This window comes from Malaclemys terrapin, chromosome 11 (genome assembly GCF_027887155.1).
Source record: "Malaclemys terrapin pileata isolate rMalTer1 chromosome 11, rMalTer1.hap1, whole genome shotgun sequence".
NCBI lineage: Eukaryota > Metazoa > Chordata > Testudines > Emydidae > Malaclemys > Malaclemys terrapin.
Window position 1 is genome coordinate 893663 of NC_071515.1, and position 22226 is coordinate 915888.

At 49.6% G+C, this 22226-nt stretch overlaps 1 protein-coding gene across 1 annotated transcript; it reads left to right on the forward strand.

Moving 5' to 3' along the window:
• The first annotated feature begins 468 nt into the window (after positions 1 to 468).
• LOC128845156 (zinc finger protein RFP-like) lies at positions 469 to 10664 on the forward strand. The gene is made up of 7 exons (XM_054043525.1): positions 469 to 885; positions 5392 to 5487; positions 6262 to 6492; positions 6752 to 6774; positions 7742 to 7857; positions 8553 to 8594; positions 10150 to 10664. Exons 1-7 carry the CDS (start codon positions 469 to 471, stop codon positions 10662 to 10664), a joined length of 1440 nt encoding a protein of 479 aa, XP_053899500.1.
• Positions 10665 to 22226: the final 11562 nt, after the last annotated feature.

Below are 22226 nucleotides of genomic sequence, written 5' to 3' on the forward strand. Positions count from 1 at the left end.
CCATAAGGGCTAGAAACTTCCTTATTTTAGAAACTGACAGGCAAGAGTCTCAGGTAGTCACATGCTTCCAGGAGCTGGGGGTTAAAGCAACCCTAAATAACCTAGACTCGTGATAAAATCATGAGAGTTGGTGACACCGGGCCCCTTGACACTGAATCCCAGCAGCCTTGGTGTAAATGGCAAACAGGCCTTTTGAACACTGATTCCTGTTTTAACCAACTTTTTAGCTTGTGAATGTAATATCCCCCCTTAGAGTCAGAGGGGGCTGACTGCAGGACCAGAACCTTATTAGCGCATTTTCCACAAAAGCCTCCAGGGCTGGAATGTTGCCAGGGACCTGGTTCCAGCTGAGCGAGCAGCAGGAGTCGGTGCCAGGAAGGGAAACGCCCTGTTATTATTGTAGGAGGGGTCACTTCCACTGAGCTCAGGAAAGTGAAACTCACCCAGTTACACTGCCCAGAGGGAGCCATGGCTGCAGAGAGCCCCTTGGAAAGTCTCCAGAATGAAGCTGCTTGTCCCATCTGTCGGGAGCTTTTTAAAGACCCAGTGGTTATAGGCTGTGGGCACAGCTTCTGCCGAGTCTGCATCACCCAGTGCTGGGAAGGATCCGATACGAATTTCACCTGCCCCCAGTGCAGAGAAACAGTTCAGCAGAGAAACCTCAGGCCCAACAGGCAGCTGGCAACTGTCCTAGAAATAGCCAAAGGGCTGAGTTTCCAGGCAGCAAAGGGAGCAGGAGGGGAGAGGATGTGTGGGGAGCACCAGGAGCCTCTCAAGCTGTTCTGCGAGGAGGATCAAACTCCCATCTGCGTGGTGTGTGACAGATCCCGGGCTCACAGAGCTCACACAGTCATTCCCATAGAGGAGGCTGCACAGGTGTGCAAGGTAGGGAATCACTGTCCTATCTGATTCATTCTAACTGAATGTTAATTACAGGTTAACTTTGTTAATAACTCACCCATCAGGACACCCTTAATTTCTCCCTCCTACAGCTGTGGATGTAACTGCATCATTAGGCTCTGTAAAGCCTTCACTGTATGAAAAATTATATGAAAAGAAATGTACAGGGCAAGGTGGCTAATGAGGTGAAAATGAACACTTTAAAGATGAGCGATGTGGGAAACATTTCTCTAGGCAGCTGAAGCCATTTCAAATCTAGTTCCCACTAGTGAGATACGTCATCAGGGATCTTACAGCCCAACTGAAGCTGCTAAGTGATCAGTGAGGTTTAAATCACAAGAGCTGCAGGCTGAACTATCAGAGGGGTAGCTGTGTTAGTCTGAATCTGTAAAAAGCAACAGAGGGTGCTGTGGCACCTTTAAGACTAACAGAAGTATTGGGAGCATAAGCTTTTGTGGGTAAGAACCTCACTACTTCAGATGCAAGTAATGGAAATCTCCAGAGGCAGGTATAAATCAGTATGGAGATAACAAGGTTAGTTCAATCAGGGAGGATGAGGTGCTCTGCTAGCAGTTGAGGTGTGAACACCAAGGGAGGAGAAACTGCTTCTGTAGTTGGATAGCCATTCATAGTCTTTGTTTAATCCTGATCTGATGGTGTCAAATTTGCAAATGAACTGGAGCTCAGCAGTTTCTCTTTGGAGTCCGGTCCTGACGTTTTTTTGCTGTAAGATGGCTACCTTTACATCTGCTATTGTGTGGCCAGGGAGGTTGAAGTGTTCTCCTACAGGTTTTTGTATATTGCCATTCCTGATATCTGACTTGTGTCCATTCATCCTCTTGCGTAGTGACTGTCCAATTTGGCCAATGTACATAGCAGAGGGGCATTGCTGGCACATGATGGCATATATAACATTGGTGGACATGCAGGTGAATGAACCGGTGATGTTGTAGCTGATCTGGTTAGGTCCTGTGATGGTGTTGTTGGTGTAGATATGTGGGCAGAGTTGGCATCGAGGTTTGTTGCATGGGTTGGTTCCTGAGTTAGAGTTGTTATGGTTGCTGGTGAGAATATGCTTAAGGTTGGCGGGTTGTCTGTGGGCGAGGACAGGCCTGCCTCCCAAGGTCTGTGAAAGTGAGAGATCATTGTTCAGGATGGGTTGTAGATCACTGATGATATGTTGGAGAAGTTTAAGCTGAGGACTGTAGGTGATGGCCAGTGGTCGAGTTCTGTTGGTTTCTTTTTTGGGCCTGTCTTGTAGCAGGAAGCTTCTGGGTACACGTCTGGCTCTGTTGATTTGTTTCTCTATTTCCTTGTGTGGGTATCATAGTTTTGAGAATGCTTGGTGAAGATCTTGTAGGTGTTGGTCTCTGTCTGAGGGGTTGGAGCAGATACGGTTGTACCTCAGCGCTTGGCTGTAGATGATGGATCGTGTGGTGTGTCCGGGGTGGAAGCTGGGCCTATACATAGAATGCTTCCGCCGACGTGCACAGGTAGAAATTGTGGAAAAACAACATCGCTTGCCTCATAACCTAAGTCATGCAGAACTCAATGCCATCCACAGCTTCAGAAACCACCCTGACATTATCATCAAAGAGGCTGATAAAGGAGGTGCTGTTGTCATGATGAACAGATCTGACTACCAGAAGGAGGCTGCCAGACAACTCTCCAATACCAAATTCTACAGGCCACTTTCCTCAGATCCCACTGAGGAATACACTAGGAAACTGCACCATCTACTCAGGACACTCCCTACACTAACACAGGAACAAATCAACATACCCTTAGAGCCCCGACCGGGGTTATTCAATCTACTACCCAAGATCCACAAACCTGGAAATCCTGGACCCCCATCATCTCGGGCATTGGCACTCTCACTGAGGGACTGTCTGGATATGTGGACTCCCTACTCAGACCCTACGCCACCAGCACTCCCAGCTATCTCCGTGACACCACTGATTTCCTGAGAAAACTACAATGCATTGGTGACCTCCCAGAAAACACCATCCTAGCCACCATGGACGTAAAGGCTCTCTACACAAACATCCCACACACAGATGGAATACAAGCTGTCAGGAACAGTATCCCTGATGATGACACATCACAGCTTGGACCAATCTACACGGGAGGTCCACTTCCTAGACACCACAGTACAAATAAGCGATGGCCACGTTAACACCACCCTATACCGAAAATCCACCGACCGCTACGCCTACCTTCATGCCTCCAGCTTCCACCCCGGACACACCGCACGATCCATCGTCTACAGCCAAGCACTGAGGTACAACCGCATCTGCTCCAACCCCTCAGACAGAGACCAACACCTACAAGATCTTCACCAAGCATTCTCAAAACTACGATACCCACACAAGGAAATAAAGAAATAAATCAACAGAGCCAGACGTGTACCCAGAAGCCTTCTGCTACAAGACAGGCCCAAAAAAGAAACCAACAGAACTCGACCACTGGCCATCACCTACAGTCCTCAGCTTAAACCTCTCCAACGCATCATCAGTGATCTACAACCCATCCTGAACAATGATCCCTCACTTTCACAGACCTTGGGAGGCAGGCCAGTCCTCGCCCACAGACAACCCGCCAACCTTAAGCATATTCTCACCAGCAACCACGCACCACACCATAACAACTCTAACTCAGGAACCAACCCATGCAACAAACCTTGATGCCAACTCTGTCCACATATCTACACCAACAACACCATCACAGGACCTAACCAGATCAGCTACAACATCACCGGTTCATTCACCTGCATGTCCACCAATGTTATATATGCCATCATATGCCAGCAATGCCCCTCTGCTATGTACATTGGCCAAACTGGACAGTCACTACGCAAGAGGATAAATGGACACAAGTCAGATATCAGGAATGGCAATATACAAAAACCTGTAGGAGAACACTTCAACCTCCCTGGCCACACAATAGCAGATGTAAAGGTAGCCATCTTACAGCAAAAAAACGTCAGGACCGGACTCCAAAGAGAAACTGCTGAGCTCCAGTTCATTTGCAAATTTGACACCATCAGATCAGGATTAAACAAAGACTGTGAATGGCTATCCAACTACAGAAACAGTTTCTCCTCCCTTGGCGTTCACACCTCAACTGCTAGCAGAGCACCTCATCCTCCCTGATTGAACTAACCTCGTTATCTCCACACTGATTTATACCTGCCTGTGGAGATTTCCATTACTTGCATCTGAAGAAGTGAGGTTCTTACCCACGAAAGCTTATGCTCCCAGTACTTCTCTTAGGCTGAACTATGTGAGAGTGCTGCCCTCAGGCTGGAGAAGGGGGAGTTGCGCGCTGTTGCTATTACTACATTTTTTTATTATTATCATTACTATAATTATTAATATTTGCATCCCAGTAACCACTACAAATCCCAGATGAGATCTGACATGGATTCTGCAGGGCCCCCGCAAAACACAGAGACAATCCCTCTCCTGAGGAGTTTACAGTCTAAATCAGGAGTAGGCAACCTATGGCACGCAAGCTGATTTTCAGTGGCACTCACACTGCCCGGGTCCTGGCCACTGGTCTGGGCTCTGCATTTTAATTTAATTTTAAATGAAGCTTCTTAAACATTTTATAAACCTTATTGACTTTACATACAACAAGAGTTTCGTTATATATTATAAACTTATAGAAAGAGACCTTCTAAAAACGTTAAAATGTATGACTGGCACGCAGATCTTTAAATGAGAGTGAATAAATGAAGACTCGGCACACCACTCCTGAAAGGTTGCCGACCACTGGTCTAAATAGACAAGAGACACAAAGGTTGGGACGGGAAAATTGAACCGTAGAGAGGGGCTTTGACGTGTCCAGGAAATGAGAGGCTGGGAACAGAAACTGGTTCTTCTAAGGCCTAGGCCAAAGTTCCAACCACTGGGCCATGTTGCCTCCCCGACAGTATCTGCTCGTGATGAAGTGTGGCCATTTCAAGGCCGAGGTTTCCCACTGGGATTCTGAATTCCCATATTGCTCCATGAGGGGTAATACTCAGAGGCCGACCAGCAGTAGGGGAGGTCACTGAGCCAAACGCTGTGCGGACCCCCAGCACCTTGAATCCAAACACAGAAGGGGCGGGCCCCAGACAGCGCAGATACCATTGGGATCAGACTGGGTTGCAGTCTGAATGGTGTTATTGTGTATGTGGCCAAGCACCAGCCAAAGGTGTTAGCGAAAACTTGTCAAGTGTAGGTTTATTGATTCACCACCATGTGACTCCAGTTTCCTGCTGGTTTTACTCAATGGAGAAAGAGGACAAATGAGTCTAAACTGTCTGAATATAAAACAGTCCTAGTCTCTGTTAATGAGGTTTGATTTCCTTGTGGTTCCTGATGTCCTGGACCCTGTAAAGCTGACAGTCACCTACAGAGTCTTGGGTTGCGATGGAAAAAACCCCTCTCCACATACACACTCTGAACCCTCAAAATAAACTCACTCAAATAATTTCTGTTTCTCCAGGAAAAGATTCAGGCCCATTTAGAGACTCTGCGGGAAGAGAGAGAAAAGCTGCTGGGATTTCAAGTGACTGGAGAGGGGAAAACCCAGGAATATCTGGTAGGTGCCCAGTGTTATTAACCTGCAGAGACTTGCAGTGGGAGGTGTTGTGAAACAGATTCCTCTGTGGCCTTCGAGAAAGTGAACTTGTGTGTGTTTCTCCATGACCAGGGATTGCTAGGTTAGCTTCATGTTTGCACACACTTACACTGGCCCTGCGAAATCCTCTGGCTGGATCAGGACAACATCATATTCTGCAGAATCTAAACTTCCATTCCAGTTCATTTCTAGCCCTTGCAGCTTTCACAAAACTCCTCCCAAGGTGAATTGACCTATATCTCAGGCCGCACTATCTGCCTGAGTCTGTAGGCATTTCTTGCCTTGTTTAATTGTTCGATTCTTTTTTTCTCCCTTGGCATCTCTGTCAATGTAGTGCTGAGTCCTGCCTCCTCTGCTCTGGGTCTGGATTAACATAGACCTCTGATAACACAGTGCCCTGCCCATGTTAGTCATAGAAACTTCCCATTGAAAGATATTCGGGCCGGTGAGAATTAGGGTGAACAGATGTCCTGATTTTATAGGGACAGTCCTGATATTTGGGGCTTTGTCTTGTATAGGCTCCAATTACCCCCCACCCCCGTCCCGATTTTTCACACTTGCTGTCTGGTCACCCTAGTGGGAATGTGTTAGGAAATCCTCTCCCTGTTAACCACGGGGTAAAGTCAAGTGTCAGACATCTTAGAGCTTGCAAAGAAATTGTGTCTCCTGCATACTTGGCACTCCATGAAAGGACCCTAGATTCTATGTCCCTGGCCTGCCATTTTTTTTTAATAGATCCAGACACAAGCCGAGAGGCAGAAGATTATGTCTGAATTTCAGCAACTGCAGCAGTTCCTGGAGGAACAAGAGCGACTCCTGCTGGCCCAGCTGGAGAAGCTGGACAGAAAGGTTGTAAAGATACAGAATGACAATGCCAGCAAACTCTCTGAGGAGATTTCCCGTCTCAGTGAGCTGATCAGTGAGCTGGAGGGGAAGTATCAGAAGCCAGCGAGTGAATTCCTGCAGGTGAGACTGAGTTAGAAACATCCCAGATCCCACCACAGGGACAGGACAGCTCCTGAATCATGGGCACTGGGGTCCAGCAGTTGGAGATCTCAGTGTCACTCATAGATATAAAGGTGACATTGAGTCAGCAGACCCATGACCTGGGCCCCGGGCCAAGCTGCTTTTCCTCATATTTGCAAAATCCCTTTCCTGGGATCCCCAGTGGGAGGCATCATGGCAAGTGAGACTAAGGTGGTTTTTCTGTCTCTTTCCTCTCTAGGACTTCAGAAGCACCTTGAGCAGGTATGTGGCTCTTTCTCACCCCCCTTGTACTTCACGATGCTGTGGAAGAGCTTGGAGAGAACATTAACAGCACATTTCCACAGGGCTCTACAGCAAAATGTATGGGGCAGGGTCACTTTTTGGATACAAATTTCTCTGATCAACTTAATCCTGAGGGTCTCAGCCTTTTATAGAAGACTCTGGAATATCTATTCAGTGGGAAAGACTGACCTCAAGTACTTCCTGGAGATGTGACACCCTGGGGGACTGGCTGCCTCAGGGTTCTGGAGTTGCAATCGGGGCGGCTCCAGGCACCAGCGCCCCAAGCGCGTGCCTGGGGCGGCAAGCCGCGGGGGGCGCCCTGCCTGTCGCTGTGAAGGCGGCAGTCAGGCTGCCTTCAGCGACATGCCTGTGGGAGGTCCGCCGGTCCTGCGGCGTCGGCGGCAATTCGGCGGTCGGGACGCCGAAGGCACGGGACCGGCGGACCTCCCGCAGGCGTGCCGCCGAAGGCTGCCTGACTGCTGTGCTTGGGGCGGCAAAAACCATAGAGCCGCCCCTGGATGCAATACGGGCCTTTCATCCCTGGCGTACTGGTAATAATCAAACCCTGCTCAGCAGGGATCACGAGTCTTTTCCACTGGAAGTCTGTTTAGAGACCTGTGTGGAATGAGCTGGTTTGGGTGCAGCCGAGGTCTCAGTTTACTACCTGAAAGAAAGATCTCATAGCATGATGCACACAAGAAACATGGAGCAGACCAGTGTTGGTACATGGAGGCCAAGGAGAGAATTCGCCCTGGAAACTCGACTCCTCTTTTATCCTCAGATCTGCTCTGTCTAGGCCAGAGTGGAAGAACATGAATTGGGCTTTTGGGGGATGGTGGCACGGCCATGGTCTGTGCCACAGGCCCTATAGAGCAGCGACTTCCTCTATGCAGGAATGATGGCGAGTTAGTGACTGTAATATAACAATGAAATTCTCTCTCCCCAGGTGTGAGGCGAGGAAATTCCAGCAGCCAGTGGAGATTTCTCCAAAGCTAGAGAAGAGACTCAGTGATTTCTCCCAAGAAAATATTGTTTTAATGGAGACACTGAGGGAATTCAAAGGTAGTGAGAGTTGGGATCTGGGAGGGAAATCATGGTGTGTCTCTGAGACTGTGGGAGGAGTTGGACTCTGGCCAATTGGTTAATAATTAGGTTATGTATCTATTTAATAAAAAATGGAAAGTCGTCAAATTGAGCAGATGTAGCAGGGCCCCAGGATGTCTCACGCTGATTCATTTAGAGAGCTTTGGCAAAATCATTCAGGTAAAAATATAGGAAAATTTGGGGTACCTCAGTTTCTCTCTCCCAACTACACAACTCGAGCACAGGGCTCGAGAGCAGTTTAGAACCCAACGTTTCAGGCCACTTTTGAAATGTGGACCCAGCCCATCACTGTGCTCTGGCCCCCTACGGCAGCTGGTGTGGGCCAAAAGGGAAGGCGTAAATCCTGGTGAGTCCCTCCAGAACAGGAGCCTCTTGTGTGTAATCCACAGCAGCTGGGAGCTGCAGGGGGCTGTGCCCGTGGACACTCAATGTAAACAAACTCTCTCGCAGCCCGCCCGCCAGTTAACCCGACGGGCTGTGTGCCAAAGGCTGCTGACCCCTGAAACGGAAGGTTTCAGATTAGTTATTATTAAAGAGGTGGGTGTGTCTCTGTTTCTCTCTCATTATTAAGACATAATTATGTCAGATAAGAATGGGGATGTTATAAATATGACAGCATGAAATCTCACCTCTTTTATCCTTTCCATCTCCAGACACTCTGCTATCTGAACCGGAGACAGGCGCACACAGACAGGGTAAGATTGCAGGTGCAGGTTATCTTTAAAAAAGAAGAAAATTCCCATGAAAACATTTCCATTAATTTGAAGCTAAAGTTTCCAGCCAAACCAACCAAACATTAACTGCTAAGGAAATCCCAAGCTAAAGTCACACAAACAGTCCTTACACCACCCTTAGTGCTCAGTTCATGCCCACACCGGTGAATAGAAACAGATACTGACCAACATCCAAACACCCTTAACTCTGACCCTGGGGTTTTCATAGATATTCATAGGCCTTTTCAATATTAAATTAAGAGAAATGTGGAGAAAGCACTCTCCCCTTAGGACAGATACACCCCTCTCCTTTACCCTGGCAGAGGGGGTCTCCCCCATAGCTCTTTTCCAACATCCAACTTTTGCTTAGGTCAGGGCTGGGCTCTCCCACTGGAGCGACTCACTGCTTCATGGATTGTGCTCTGAAATTCAGATAAAAAGAGGGAAATCTCTAGGCTCATACAGACTAGGTGAGAGATTTCAGGAGAGGTTAACTTTCACTTCAGAGAAAAAAATGCACGAAAACACTTTTATAAACGAGTAGCTAAAGACACAAACCAAACCAACACCCAATGTGACACTCCCCCACCCCCAAGAAATAAAAATACAAACTTGAAATGTGGTGGCGATCCCGCGCTGAAGTCACACAAACAATCCTGCCACCAGCCTTTGCACTGAGTCCATGACCAGACACACTCGCCCCGAGCGACACTCAAATGCTCTGGTGTTTCCATACCCGTCCATGTGCCCTCTGCTTTTCCCTGAGCGAGGGGCTCTCTCCCATGGCTCTTCACCAGCATCCCTCCTTTCTCTTCTGCTGGGCAGGCTGAGCTCCCCAGTTCTTCCTCCGCTAGAGATGCAGTGTTCCTCTAACGCTGCCACCTCCTCCCTTCTCTCTTCCCAAGGCCACCCCCCATTGACCACTCTCTAGGCTGGAGTGGTTTTGCCCCAATGCCCTGTCCCCTCCTCTTCTCCCAGGCCAGGGACAGGAGGCTGGGCTCCGTGAACTGCTTCCCCCGGGTTCATATCTGGTGCCTCCCTCCTCTCATGCCCCTCTGCGCAACGTCAGGTTCCTCCTCTCTAACCCTCCGGGGAGCCGCCCCAGCAGGAAGGGGGAGAGAGGCAGTTTCTGCAGCCCCCACAGCAGGTCCCAGCAGCCGGGGGAGGAGCTGCCAGGGCACTCGGGGCAGAGAAGCAGCTCCCCAGGCTGGCGCTGTAAATCAGAGACCAGGTGCTCTCATCTCTGGGACCCTTTTCCCCTCCAGACTCTTTGCCATCTGAGCTACGCCAGCTGGGGAGCAGGGACCTGCAGCCTCTGTAACTGAATGCGAACGTCCAACAGGGGGTCCCATTACCCAGGCTGAGAGCTGCAGTGACGTCTCTGCTCAGTGTCAGGTGCCCAGGACAGAGGCAGCTCCCTGGGATCCAGGCCTGTCCCAGGCAGACCAGGGCTGCTGGGGAGTGTGAGAAATGCCCCCAGCCCCGCCCGCCCCCCAGGCCGAGCTCTGCCCCTAACGCTCTGATTCTCTCTCCCCAGTGACGGTGACTCTGGATCCAGACACGGCTCATCCCCAGCTCGTCGTGTCTGAGGATCGGAAATGTGTGAGATGGGGACACACCCCGCGGTACCTGCCCGACGATCCTGAGCGATTTGACACTGAGCTCTGTGTGCTGGGCTGTGAGGGATTCACCTCGGGGAGACATTGCTGGGAGGTGGAGGTGGGGGATGGGAAACGCTGGGCTGTGGGGGTGGCCAGAGAGTCTGTGAGGAGGAAAGGCTGGATCAGTCATAACCCTGAGGGGGGGATCTGGGCTGTGCAGCGGTGGGGGCGTCAGTTCCAGGCTCTCACCTTCCCTGAGACCCCCCTGCCCCTGAGCCGGGTCCCCAGAAGGATCCGGATTTCTCTGGACTGTGAATGGGGGCAGGTGGCTTTTTTTGATGCTGATAACGAGGCCCCAATCTTCACTTTCTCGCCAGCCTCTTTCACCGGGCAGCGAATCCGTCCCTGGTTCTGGGTCTGGACAGGATCCCGGCTCAGACAGTGTTGCTGAGACATGGGGGGGATATCGCCCTGGAGACCCTGAACTCAACCTCTCTAGTCTCACACCCCCTTGTCTTTGTGACATTGAAAGTTTCCTGTCTTCCTTCAGGCTTTCTGCCATGCAACCGCTATGACCCTGGAGGCCCTGATAGGTGTCTGACCTGTCAGAGTGTGGAAAACAGGGGGTGGCTTCTCCACCTCCTCCAGTCTCATCAACCCAAGGCTTTTGCCGCCTGTGTGTCACTGTCCTCTATGGCACAGGAGGACTCTGGGAATTGTGGCGCAGATACTGCTACTGAGACATGGTGGGAATAGTCCAATGGGCATGAAAAAATGGGTGTCTCTAATCACAGTCATCCTAGTCTCTAGGATACTGGAGGTCTCTCATTTACCTAGCCTCTGGCCCATCTTTATGACCTTGGAGGACACCTGTCTACCCAACCCCAATATCTAATCTCTATGACGCTCCCCCCCCCCCGCCCTCCCTGCAGCCCCAGGGATGGGAAGGGGTGTGTGTGAATAACTCCTGGAGTTGCAGGAGGAGCATAGGGGCCCTGAGGGGCACATGTGGGGGCTGCAGGATGAGAACTGTTGGAGGGTCAGGGACAGAAGTGATGTGGGGGTTGGGGCTGTAACTACTAGGGGGACTGGGGGACAGGCAGATGTGGGGGTGACAAGGACACCAAATTAATTATGATTTGGGAGGTTTGGGGAGAAGGTGAATACTCTGCCCCAGCAGGGAGCCTGGGAGATAGAGACCCAGTCCCAGGAACTGTCAAGTGTGACCTCCAGGCCCCAGGGGATGGGATGCTGTAGTGGGGGGAGGGACATGGGAGGAGATGTCATTTGGATGAAGGTGAGCTGGCTGCGGGGAGGGGAGAGGCAGTTACAGAGCAGGTTTAATCAGAAGGGAGAGAAGAAATCAAAGGGGAGGGGCAAATGAAGTAAAACAAAAATAAATAGAGAAACCTGGGGCAAGGCGAGAGGGGTAGGGAACTAATGTGAAAAGAATGAAAGAAAACAATCCTGAAACTGGAGAAGCTTGGGGCAAAGGGAGAGGAAGGGATAAGATCAGGGAGAGAACTGGGAACCTGAGTTGGAATGATCTGTGATAGGGAATAAAAGAGATTTAGGGGCAGACAGAGAAATAAATGGATGGAAAACAAGCGTTAGCTAAAATGATGTGCAAAACTGGATGAAATAAAATAAAAGGGAGAAGGGAAGAAAACACGAGAGGGAGATCTATAAAATCTTTCTGAATGTATGACTGTAACTCATTAACGGGGTGAAAATAAGCAGAGGGACTTACTGGTACCCCGGGTCCCTCCTGGGCAAGGTGGGGGGGTGGCTCTGGCCATCGGAAGGGGCGGGACCTTGGGTGGAAGGGGCGGGGCTGGGGATCAGACTCCCCCAGCCAGCCCTTCATGGCCAGGCAGCCGATGCGGGGGAGCAAAAGCAGCAGTGCTTTAACATCGGCCGTGTGCGGGCCGGTACCGGCGGCCAGTTCTCACGGGTACACTGTACCGGCCCGCACCAGCCCATTTTCACCTCTGCTCATTAATTCCTCCCCAGTGTTCATTTGCAATATTTCCACTTTAATGCCTTTCAGAACAATACTTCAAATTTTTGGATGTTTTTACCACATGGTCTGGTTATGAAAGTTCCCTCCCAGTTCCCTTTAAGCCTGTCATTTACTTAATGTAAATAAAGCTTATAAAAATGTTTCCTTGTTGATTTCCCTTTCATTTTCCAGATGTGATTTTTGAAGATAGTCATGGAATTTTTTTTCTCGTGAACTGGTTGTGTCATCGAACACTAATGAGGATATGCATCTATGTCACTCTGGGATTGTCTACAATGCAATGTAAGCCCAGGGTTTTTGGATCTGGAGTCAGGTGGCCCAGGTTGGAGAACCCTGGGCTTGAGCATCTACACTGTTTCTTAACTTTACATTAAGATATTTCTAACGTAGGCTCAAATCTGGGGCTCTGGTGTCCACCCTGCAGCATGTATACCTGAGTCAAACCAACCTTATCCCAGATTCCGACCTGAAATGTGGCCGCTGTGGCCCTTTGACGATGTTGCAGTGTAGCAAAACTTTTCTGCCCACCCTGCACTGTGGGAAAGCCTCCATGATGTAGTAAGTGAAGGCCCTGATAAAGGCTCAGTATGAGGCCTGAGGCCTGAACTAAAGTAATGGTCAAGACTTTGCTAACATAAAGCAAAGTTAAGCTGTGAGCAAGAGGCAGGCCCTGCTCACAGAAGCTGGCAAGGAAAGGGCTGATGTTGCATAAATATATATCCATTTAGCATAGTTACAGTATAAACATGGTACCAAGACACACTATACCGGAACCTTCCACAGATAACATGGAACAGGCCGACCCATCCCAATGACAGGGGCAAAAGGGTAAAATGATGGATAGAGTTGTTTTGATCGAACCAACAGGTACAAGGTGCGAGGCGGCACCTTACCACGTAGGGAGGTTGTACCTTGCTACGTGAAGGGGTTGCACCTCAATATGTCAGGAGTGATGTGTAACTTGTTTGTACCTGTGTATAAAAATGTATCCCTGGGGTGGTGTCTTGGTCCAGCGGAGGGGGCAGTGGAAAGTCCCACCACTGACTAAGCTGAGTCCATTGCCGAGCGGCACTTTCTAGCAGTATGCCCGGTAGACTAAGTAATCTACGGGGAACTGAAATTGTGTCAGGGTCGCAATAAACCTGGCCGAGGTGCCTTTGTACCTTACTAGACTCTGTGGTCATTGGGGGTTCTCGTTGGGTTTGCTGTGTCAGCTATCTGCGCAGAGCTGGGGCAGCACACAGAGGGAACACACGCACGCAACCGAGTGATATCAACAGGAGAAAGCAGAAGCACCACCCCTGTAGCATCTGACAACACATGAAAGTTCAAATCTTAATATACGTCAGACAATCCGCACGAGAGAGACCCCATAAATGCTTGTATGATGGGAAAAGCTTCAGTTCCGGCTCATACCTTCCTAAACATTTTAGAATCCACATGGTACTGTATCTATAAATAGTTTCATTGACAATCAAACCTTGCTTCACATCAGACAACCCACACAAGAGAGAGAACCCATAAATACTTGGAATGCAAGAAAAGCTTCAATAACTTGCAGGAAAAGATTCAGTCTGAGCTCAGACATTATTCCCCATCAGATAATTCACACAAGAAAGAGCTTGAAGGGGTGCCTTCATTTGGTGCTCACATGGCATCAAGCATCAGCAAGTCCATACAGGGGAAGAGCCTCTCAGATGTCCTTAGCCTGGAAAATGCTTCAGTTGGAGCTAACACCACACTGAACATCAGAGACTCCTCCACACAGGAGAGAAATTCTCTCAGTGCCTTGACTAGGCAATATACAAGTTGTCAGTCTCAACACACACACAAGTTCAGGAATCATTTCCTTCTGGTTACAAGTTTCCACACTGTCAGTGAGCAACACAATCAAATTACCTTTCCCAGCAACACACTCGCAACAGGCAAAGCAACAGTACCAGTCATTTGGTCTCTGGGATTTTGTTAGGACACTAACTGGATCCAACCTAGTTACAGTGTCACTTTCCCTAACAGACAGAATTTAGAACTATTCCCTTTCTGGGTGTTAGTTGAATCCAGAACCAACTCTGAGACAACTGCACTACCCTCAACCATCACAGGCTGAAAGGCACCTTCTGTCTGCTCCACAGACAAAGAAAACCTGGAGAAACCTTCCCCTTTAACAGACACACAGCTTGGGGTCTCATTTCCCTTGTCCCAGCACACAGGGCTGTTCACAGACAACTGCTTGGAGACCGAGGTAGCTTCCTCCATAGGCTAGGGTTACCATTCGTCCGGATTCCCCTGGACATGTCCGGCTTTTTTCAGTTAAAAATAGCGTCCGGGGGGGATTTGTAAATGTCCGGATTTCCCCCCCATACAGAGTGCACGCAGCTGACAGGACAGCCGGCCGGATGGTGCCACTTGCCCCTCCTCCGCTTCCCCCTCCTCTCCCCTGCAGCTGAGATCACTGCCCTCCTCTCTCTCCCTCCTCCCCCCTGCATTCGCAGCCGGCCGGCCGTTCGCATCGGGCCTCCGGCAGTCTGGAGGCACAGCGCGCCGCTTCGCAGCACTCTGCGAGGGCGGGAACCGGGCTATGCGCTCCGCGGGGGAGTGCGGCAGCATGTTGGGCTGCACGTGGAGCCTGACACGCTGTTCTGAGCGGCACGGTAAGGGGGCCAGGGGTCGGAGAAGGGGCAGGATGGTTCTGGAGGGGGCAGTCAAGAGACAGGGAGCAGGGGGAGGGTTGGATGGGTTGGGAGTTTGGGGGGGGCATCTGGGGGTTGGGGGTGTAAGGTTTTGGGCAGTCAGGGTACAGGTACGGGGTAGGGTCCTAGGGGGGCAGTTAGGGTGGGGGGTCTCAGGAGGAAGCAGTTAGGGGACAAGGCACAGGGAGGCTTAGGTACGGGGTGGGGTTCTGGAGGGCAGTTAGGAGCAGGGGTCCCAGGAGGGATCCCAGGAGGGGGCAGTCGGGGGACAGGGAGCAGAGGGGTTTAGATGGGTCAGGAGTTCTGTGGGGGGCTGTCAGGGGGCAGGAGTGGGGAGAGGGATCGGAGCAGTCAGGGGACAGGGAGCAGAGGGGTTTAGATGGGTCAGGAGTTCTGGGGGGGCTGTCAGGGGGTGGGGAGTGGTTGGATGGGGAGTGGGAGTCCCTGGTGTCTGTCTGGGGGTGGGGGTGTGGATAAGGGTTGGGGCAGTCAGGGGACAGGTAGGGGATAGGATTCTAGGGGGCCAGTTAGGATGGGGGGAAGGTCTCAGGATGGGGCAGTCAGGGGACAAGGAACAGGGAGGCTTAGGTAGGGGGTGGAGTCCTGGGGGGCAGTTAGGTAGGGTTACCATACGTCCGGTTTTTCCTGGACATGTCCGGCTTTTTGGTCCTCAAATCCCCGTCCGGGGGGAATTGCCAAAAAGCCGAACATGTCCAGGAAAATAGCTTTGCCGGCATCCCTGCCCCAGTCCCCTGCTTACCTTGTGGCTCCCGCAGGCTGCGAGCTGCAGGTGGATTCCCCCACGGCGGCTGCTGCTGCTCCCCCCAGACACCTCAGCTCTGTGCAGCTGAAGAGCCGAGCTGCCCGAGCGCTACCGGCTTCACGGCTTGCCGGGCAGTCCCCAGACCTCCAGACCCTGCGTCCCCGGCCGGGCGCTTCCCCTCCCGGGCTCCGGCTGCGCTGGGGAAGTGCCCGGCCGGGGGCAGGGACTGGGGGCTGCCTGGCAAACCGTGAAGCCGGTAGCGCTCGGGCAGCTGTTTCGCGGCTGAGAGGGAGGAGGGGGAATGTGGGGCACTCAGGGGAGGGGGCGGAGTTGGGGCGGGGACTTTGGGAAAGGGGCAGAGTTGGGGCGGGGAAGAGGCGGAGTTGGAGCGGGGGCGGGGCCAGGGCCCCGTGAAGTGTCCTCTTTTTTTAATGAGGAAATATGGTAACCCTACCATAGGCAAGTCATTATCCCTGACAGACACAGGCACATTTCCTTCACTATCACAGTCCTCCACACAGGTAACAGGGAAGGTATAGGGACACTCATCTTCCACTAACTTTGCCTTCCCCAATTGGTTAGACAAAGCCATCAGCTCACACGGCTGCCTAGGCTCATCAAAACTTTCCTTGTCTTCCTCTCCCTTGTCCCAACACCCAGGGCTGGTTACAGACAAATACTGAGAGAGTGGAGTGTTGTGTATTTGGTTGTCATGGTAATAGAGTCTTGTTGTTGCTATGGCAACTGAGTTAGATTATTAGGGGATAGCCTAGCTGGTTTTTGGTTAGTTCAGTGTGTGGCAATAATTGGATGCCTTTAAGGTTTACAGCTCTCTGGTCTCCAGTGATTTCTTCCTAAACCTGCTGCCTCCAAGGATACAACACGTGGCAACGAGGATGGGATTCCTGTGCTGCCCCAGCACCAGAAGAAAGTAGAAGTCAAGGTACAACCCCCCCCCCCCCCAAAAAAAAAAAAAAACTAAAACCCCTTTTTTGCTGCTGGAAGGGGGTGAGAACTGGCTTGTTTGCACTGATGGTGCAAACTGAAATTAAAACCATGGCTACGCTTACGGGGCCGCTGGAACCCTTTGAGGAGACTCTAGTGCAATGGCATGTGTATACCGAGCGTTTTGAGCTTTTTGTTATGGCAAATGACATGGCGGAAAAGAAGAAGGTGCCAATATTCTTAAGTGTTGTAGGGCCTAAGACCTACTCCCTGTCATGCAGCTTACTACACCCTGTTAAGCCTGAGACCAAATCTTACAGTGACATTGTGGAAATCCTGGGGTCCCATTTTCCCCCAAAACCACTGGTAATTGCTGAAAGATATAGGTTCCACAAAAGTGACCAAAAAGAGGATGAAACAGTTGTACAATTTGTAGCAACTTTGAGAAAGCTTGCAGAACACTGTGAATTTAAGGAAATATTAAATGATGCCCTGCGTGACAGGTTAGTGTGTGGCCTGTACAGTGAAGCTGTACGGAAGCGCCTATTGACAGAGGCTCAGCTTACCTTACAGAAGGCCGTTGATATTGCAGTCTCCATGGAACTGGCTACAAAGGAGGCACAATCCATTGGTGCATCCCCTAGGGTGCATAAGGTGTCACAAGAACCTACCCACAAAACTGTGGGGAGTCAGGAATGTAACCGCTGTGGTAAGCCGGGTCACCAGGCATCAGAATGCTGGTGTAAGGACCTGGTGTGTCGACACTGTGGCAAAAAGGGACACATTGCGTGTGCCTGTAAACAAAAGAAAAAGAGGTCTGGTCTGGCCGACCAAAAGGGGAACCCTGCATACCCTAGGAGCAAACCCAGGATGACCAAGGTGACACCTCATCGCAAGTGCCACTACACATTTTGTCTTTGGCAGTGGGCTTACATGAATACTGGGGAACCCCGTTGTTGGACGGCAAACCTATACGCATGGAACTGGACACCGGTGCAGCTGTCTCACTGGTCTCTGAGACTGTGTATAAAGAAAAGCTACAGCATCTTCTGCTTAAGGCAACAAAAACTGTTCTGAAGGCGCATACGGGAGAAGCTGTGCCCATGCTGGGCACTATTGATGTTAAGGTGGAGCTCAATGGACAGGCTGCTAAATTGCCACTGTTTATGGTGAGAGGTAATTACCCAGCCTTAATGGGTAGGTCTTGGCTTGGGAAGATTCAGCTGAACTGGGCAGAAGTGCACCGAGTGACTAAAGAAGAAACTGGTCTGACCGCTCTACTAAGGAAACATACGGCTGTTTTTAGAGAGGATCTGGGAAGTATGAAGGGAATCACTGTGACATTGAACATTAAACCTGATAGTCCACCAAAATATTTGAAAGCCAGAACTGTGCCATATGCCATCAGGCTGAAGGTTGAAGTGGACCTGGAGTGCCTGGTCATCAATGGAGTCCTAATACCAGTTACCCATAGCCCATGGGCCACTCCTATCGTTCCAATAGTGAAGAAAGATGGCTCCCTCCGGATTTGCGGTGATTTTAAAGTCACTGTCAACCTGCTGTTGTGTGCAGAGCAATACCCGCTTCCCCACATCGATGACTTCTTTGTGGGCCTAGCTGGGGGACAAAAGTTCAGTAAGATTGATCTGAGTCAAGCGTATTTACAGATGCATGTCGATGAAAAGTCCCAAGAGCTGTTGACTATTGTGACTCATAAGGGGCTTTATCGATACTGTCGCCTACCCTTCGGAATAACGTCTGCTCCCGCCCTGTTCCAGAGGGCTATGGACCAGATCTTGTGTGGCTTGTCAGGAGTCCAGTGCTATCTGGACAACATCCTGGTCACTGGAAGGAATGAGGAGGATCACTTAAAGAATTTAGAGGCTACCCTACAAAGACTGGAAGAGTATGGCCTACGAGTCCGCAGAGACAAGTGTGAATTCTTCCAGCCCTCTGTTGAATATTTGGGACATATCATTGATGCTATGGGTCTTTGTAAGGCCCCTGAAAAAGTTAAGGCTAGGACTATTGAACTATTATGGAAAGTTCATCTCGCAGTTAGTCACACTGCTAAAACCACTCCACAGACTCCTTGGGCAGAACAAAGCCTGAAAGTGGACTGAAGCCTGTGATGTTGCATTTAACAAAGCTAAGGGTGCATTGCTAAATTCTGACGTTCTGACGCACTTTAATCCATCCTTACCCCTACAGTTGGCCTGCGATGCCACCCCTTATGGAGTGGGAGCAGTCATGTCACACATTATGCCTTCGGGAGAAGAAAGACCTATTGCTTTTGCTTCACGCAGTTTAAGCAAAGCAGAAACTAACTATGGCCAAATCGAACATGAGGCGTTGGGAATCGTTTTTGGAATTCGGAAGTTTCATTAGTACCTGTTCGGACGGAAGTTTACATTTCTCAAAGACCATCGACCTCTGATTTCAATTTTTGGACCCCACATAGGCATTCCCCCATTAGCTGCTAGTTGTATGCAATGTTGGGCATTGTTACTTTCAGCGCACACATATGAAATCATATATTGGAAATCCACTCTGCACGGCAATGCGGATGGTCTCTCAAGGCTGCCTTTGCCAGTCAAATGTCAAGATATTGCCCAAAAGGCAATTTATTACTTTGAACAGGTAGAGAACACACCCATCACTGCTACTCAGGTAAAGAAGGCAACTCATGTTGACCCAGTATTCTCCCAAGTTATGGACCTGGTGATATATGGAACATCTTGATGAACCTCTCTGGTCTCATCTGACCTTGTTACCTACATGTCCAGGAGGACGGAGTTATCAATCCAGTCTGGTTGTTTGTTGTGGGGGAGATGTGTCATTATCCCACCACCACTGAGATCACAGATGTTAGAAGAGCTACATTCCGGTCACTGTGGAATAGTGCGCATGAAGGAAATTGCACAAAGCTATTTTTGGTGGCCTGGATGGGACAGTGCTATTGAAGAGAAGGCAAGAGCTTGTATGTCATGTCAGGGTGTGAATAATGCACCCCAGTGGGCACCCCTACACCCATGGGACTGGCCTGAAAACCCGTGGCAACATATTCACGTTGACTTCGCTGGTCCATTTGAAGGAAGCTTGTTCTTGGTAGTGGTAGACGCCCATTCTAAATGGCCAGAAGTCTCTGTAATGCAGTCCACTACTGCAGAGAGTACTATCCAAAAACTACGGGGACTCTTTAGTCATTTTGATCTGCCAGAACAACTTGTGAGCGACAATGGACCACAGTTCATCTCTCAGGAGTTTTGAAATTTTATGAAGGCAAATGGGATACACCACATTACTTCAGCGCCATATTATCCATCCACCAATGGATTAGGTGAATGGTTTGTGCAGACAGTGAAACAAGCTTTGAAATCAGCAAGGGAACAATTATCCATTCAAAAGCATCTGGACACCTTCTTGCTTTCCTACAGAAACACTCCTCATGCTACGATCAAGGCATCCCCGGCCTTTCTAATGATGGGACGACAGCTGCGTGCTTGCTTTGATCTGCTGAAACCTTCTGAACCCCGACAAATTGTGCCATTTCAGCAGCAAGATCAAGTCATCAGGCGTGCACCCAGAGCAAAAGACCGAACCTTTAGCTCGGGACAGCCGGTTTTGGCTCGGAATTATACTTCGGAGCTAAATGGGTCCCTGCCATAGTCATCGCTCAAACAGGGCCTGTTTCCTACACTGTCCAGACTGCAGAGGACCTCACCTGGCGGCGACATGTAGATCAGCTGTTGCCAGGTCATACCAGTCCTCAGGACACATCTTCAGTTGAGTTGCCTGACTTCACCACTTCCGGCGAGACACCAAATCAAGAATCACCTGTTCCTGACTGTTCTCCTCCATTACTGCCTGTGACAATGCGGTTCTGGCGGAACCCAACTGAGAGTGCCAACTCAGGACAAATTGCTCAAATAGGGCAGTTACAGCCCAAGGCTGGGGTTTTTTCCACCTCTAAGGCAAACCAAACCAGCCAGACTAAGAGGACTTCAGTCTCACCCCACTGGCTAACTGCAAGTCTCACAAGCAATCTCCTTAGATACTCCAGTTTCCCAGTATTACCACCAGTACCACTCGTTATGGGGACAAAGGGTTATGAAAACCAATACCCCAGTAAAAGAAAAAGGTTCTCCTGATCCCAAAGGACCAAGCCCCAGACCCAGGTCAATATACAAATCAGATCTTACCCACAAATCACGCTGTTGCCAATCCTTTAGAATCTAAAATCTAAAGGTTTATTCATAAAAGGAAAAAGATAGAGATGAGAGTTAGAATTGGTTAAATGGAATCAATTACATACAGTAATGGCAAAGTTCTTGGTTCAGGCTTGTAGCAGTGATAGAATAAACTGCAGGTTCAAATCAAGTCTCTGGAATACATCCCCCGCTGGGATGGGTCCTCAGTCCTTTGTTCAGAGCTTCAGTTTGTAGCAAAGTTCCTCCAGAGGTAAGAAGCAGGATTGAAGACCAGATGGAGATCAGGCATCAGCCTTATATAGTCTTTTCCAGGTGTAAGATCACCTCTTTGTTCTTACTGTGGAAAATTACAGCAACATGGAGTCTGGAGTCACATGGGCCAGTCCCTGCATACTTTGCTGAGGTACAAGGCGTATCTGCCTTCTCTCAATGGGTCCATTGTATAGCTGATGGTCCTTAATGGGCCATCAAGCAGGCTAGGCAGAGCTAATCTCAGCTTGTCTGGGATGTCACCCAGAAGCATAGCATAAGTTTGCCATACAGACAGTATAGAGCCAATATTCATAACTTCAACTACAAAACTGATACACACATATAGACAGCATAATCATAACCAGTAAACCATAACCTTGTCCTAGACACCCCATTTGACCCCCTTTATACAAGATTTGGGTGCCACTACAGGACCTTGGTTGCAACAATGATCTATATGGTCCCAGTTTATGTCAATAACGTCACACCCCCAACGCAAAATTGATGCAGGAAGGGATGACACAAACATCACTGACTGCATCCCAAGAGCTTCCCATCCTGGGTTCTGTCTCACTACAGCTAGTATGGGGTTAGAAGCCATACCAGTGTATAACAGAAATGGTTCATCAAAGTCATGTTCAATAACATGATTGAACCTCTTTACAAACTCAAGGTAACACTTAGTTAGAACAATAGTGGATTGGATCTGCTCTGGCAGCATGGTTCCTGTATGTGCCATGTGATCTTGCCAAGAGCTAAAGAAAACTGCTACTTTATCCATACAAGCTTGGGCCAATGTTTGGAACCCAATTAACATCGCATAAATGCAGATATTAATGTTCTTCATAGTCCAGGAATCTTGGCATTTAGCCATGAAAGCAATATGGCAGTGTGCCTCAGTCTTCCTTTTCATACAGCACATTAGGTCTGGAATGTCCTTTCCCTTGTGAAAAGTTCCCATATTGTTTATATGCATTGCCTGTGAAACCCCAGTGTAACAAGGCCTTTTAACATAACGTGTGTTTTCATGTATTCCTTTTAACATGTTCAATGAATTCTCCAAAAGATTAGGCACATTGTATATTTTTACCGTTTGTGGCAATAGCAACACATTAATTACAAAATTTAG

What these genes read in the sequence shown, in the direction of transcription:
- LOC128845156 (XM_054043525.1), top strand. Translation starts at nt 469, where the DNA reads ATGGCTGCAGAGAGCCCCTTGGAAAGTCTCCAGAATGAAGCTGCTTGT. An exon ending in AGGCTGCACAGGTGTGCAAG is followed by an intron (nt 886 to 5,391) that starts GTAGGGAATCAC and finishes CTGTTTCTCCAG; the next exon opens with GAAAAGATTCAGGCCCATTT. An exon ending in GGAAAACCCAGGAATATCTG is followed by an intron (nt 5,488 to 6,261) that starts GTAGGTGCCCAG and finishes TTTTTTTAATAG; the next exon opens with ATCCAGACACAAGCCGAGAG.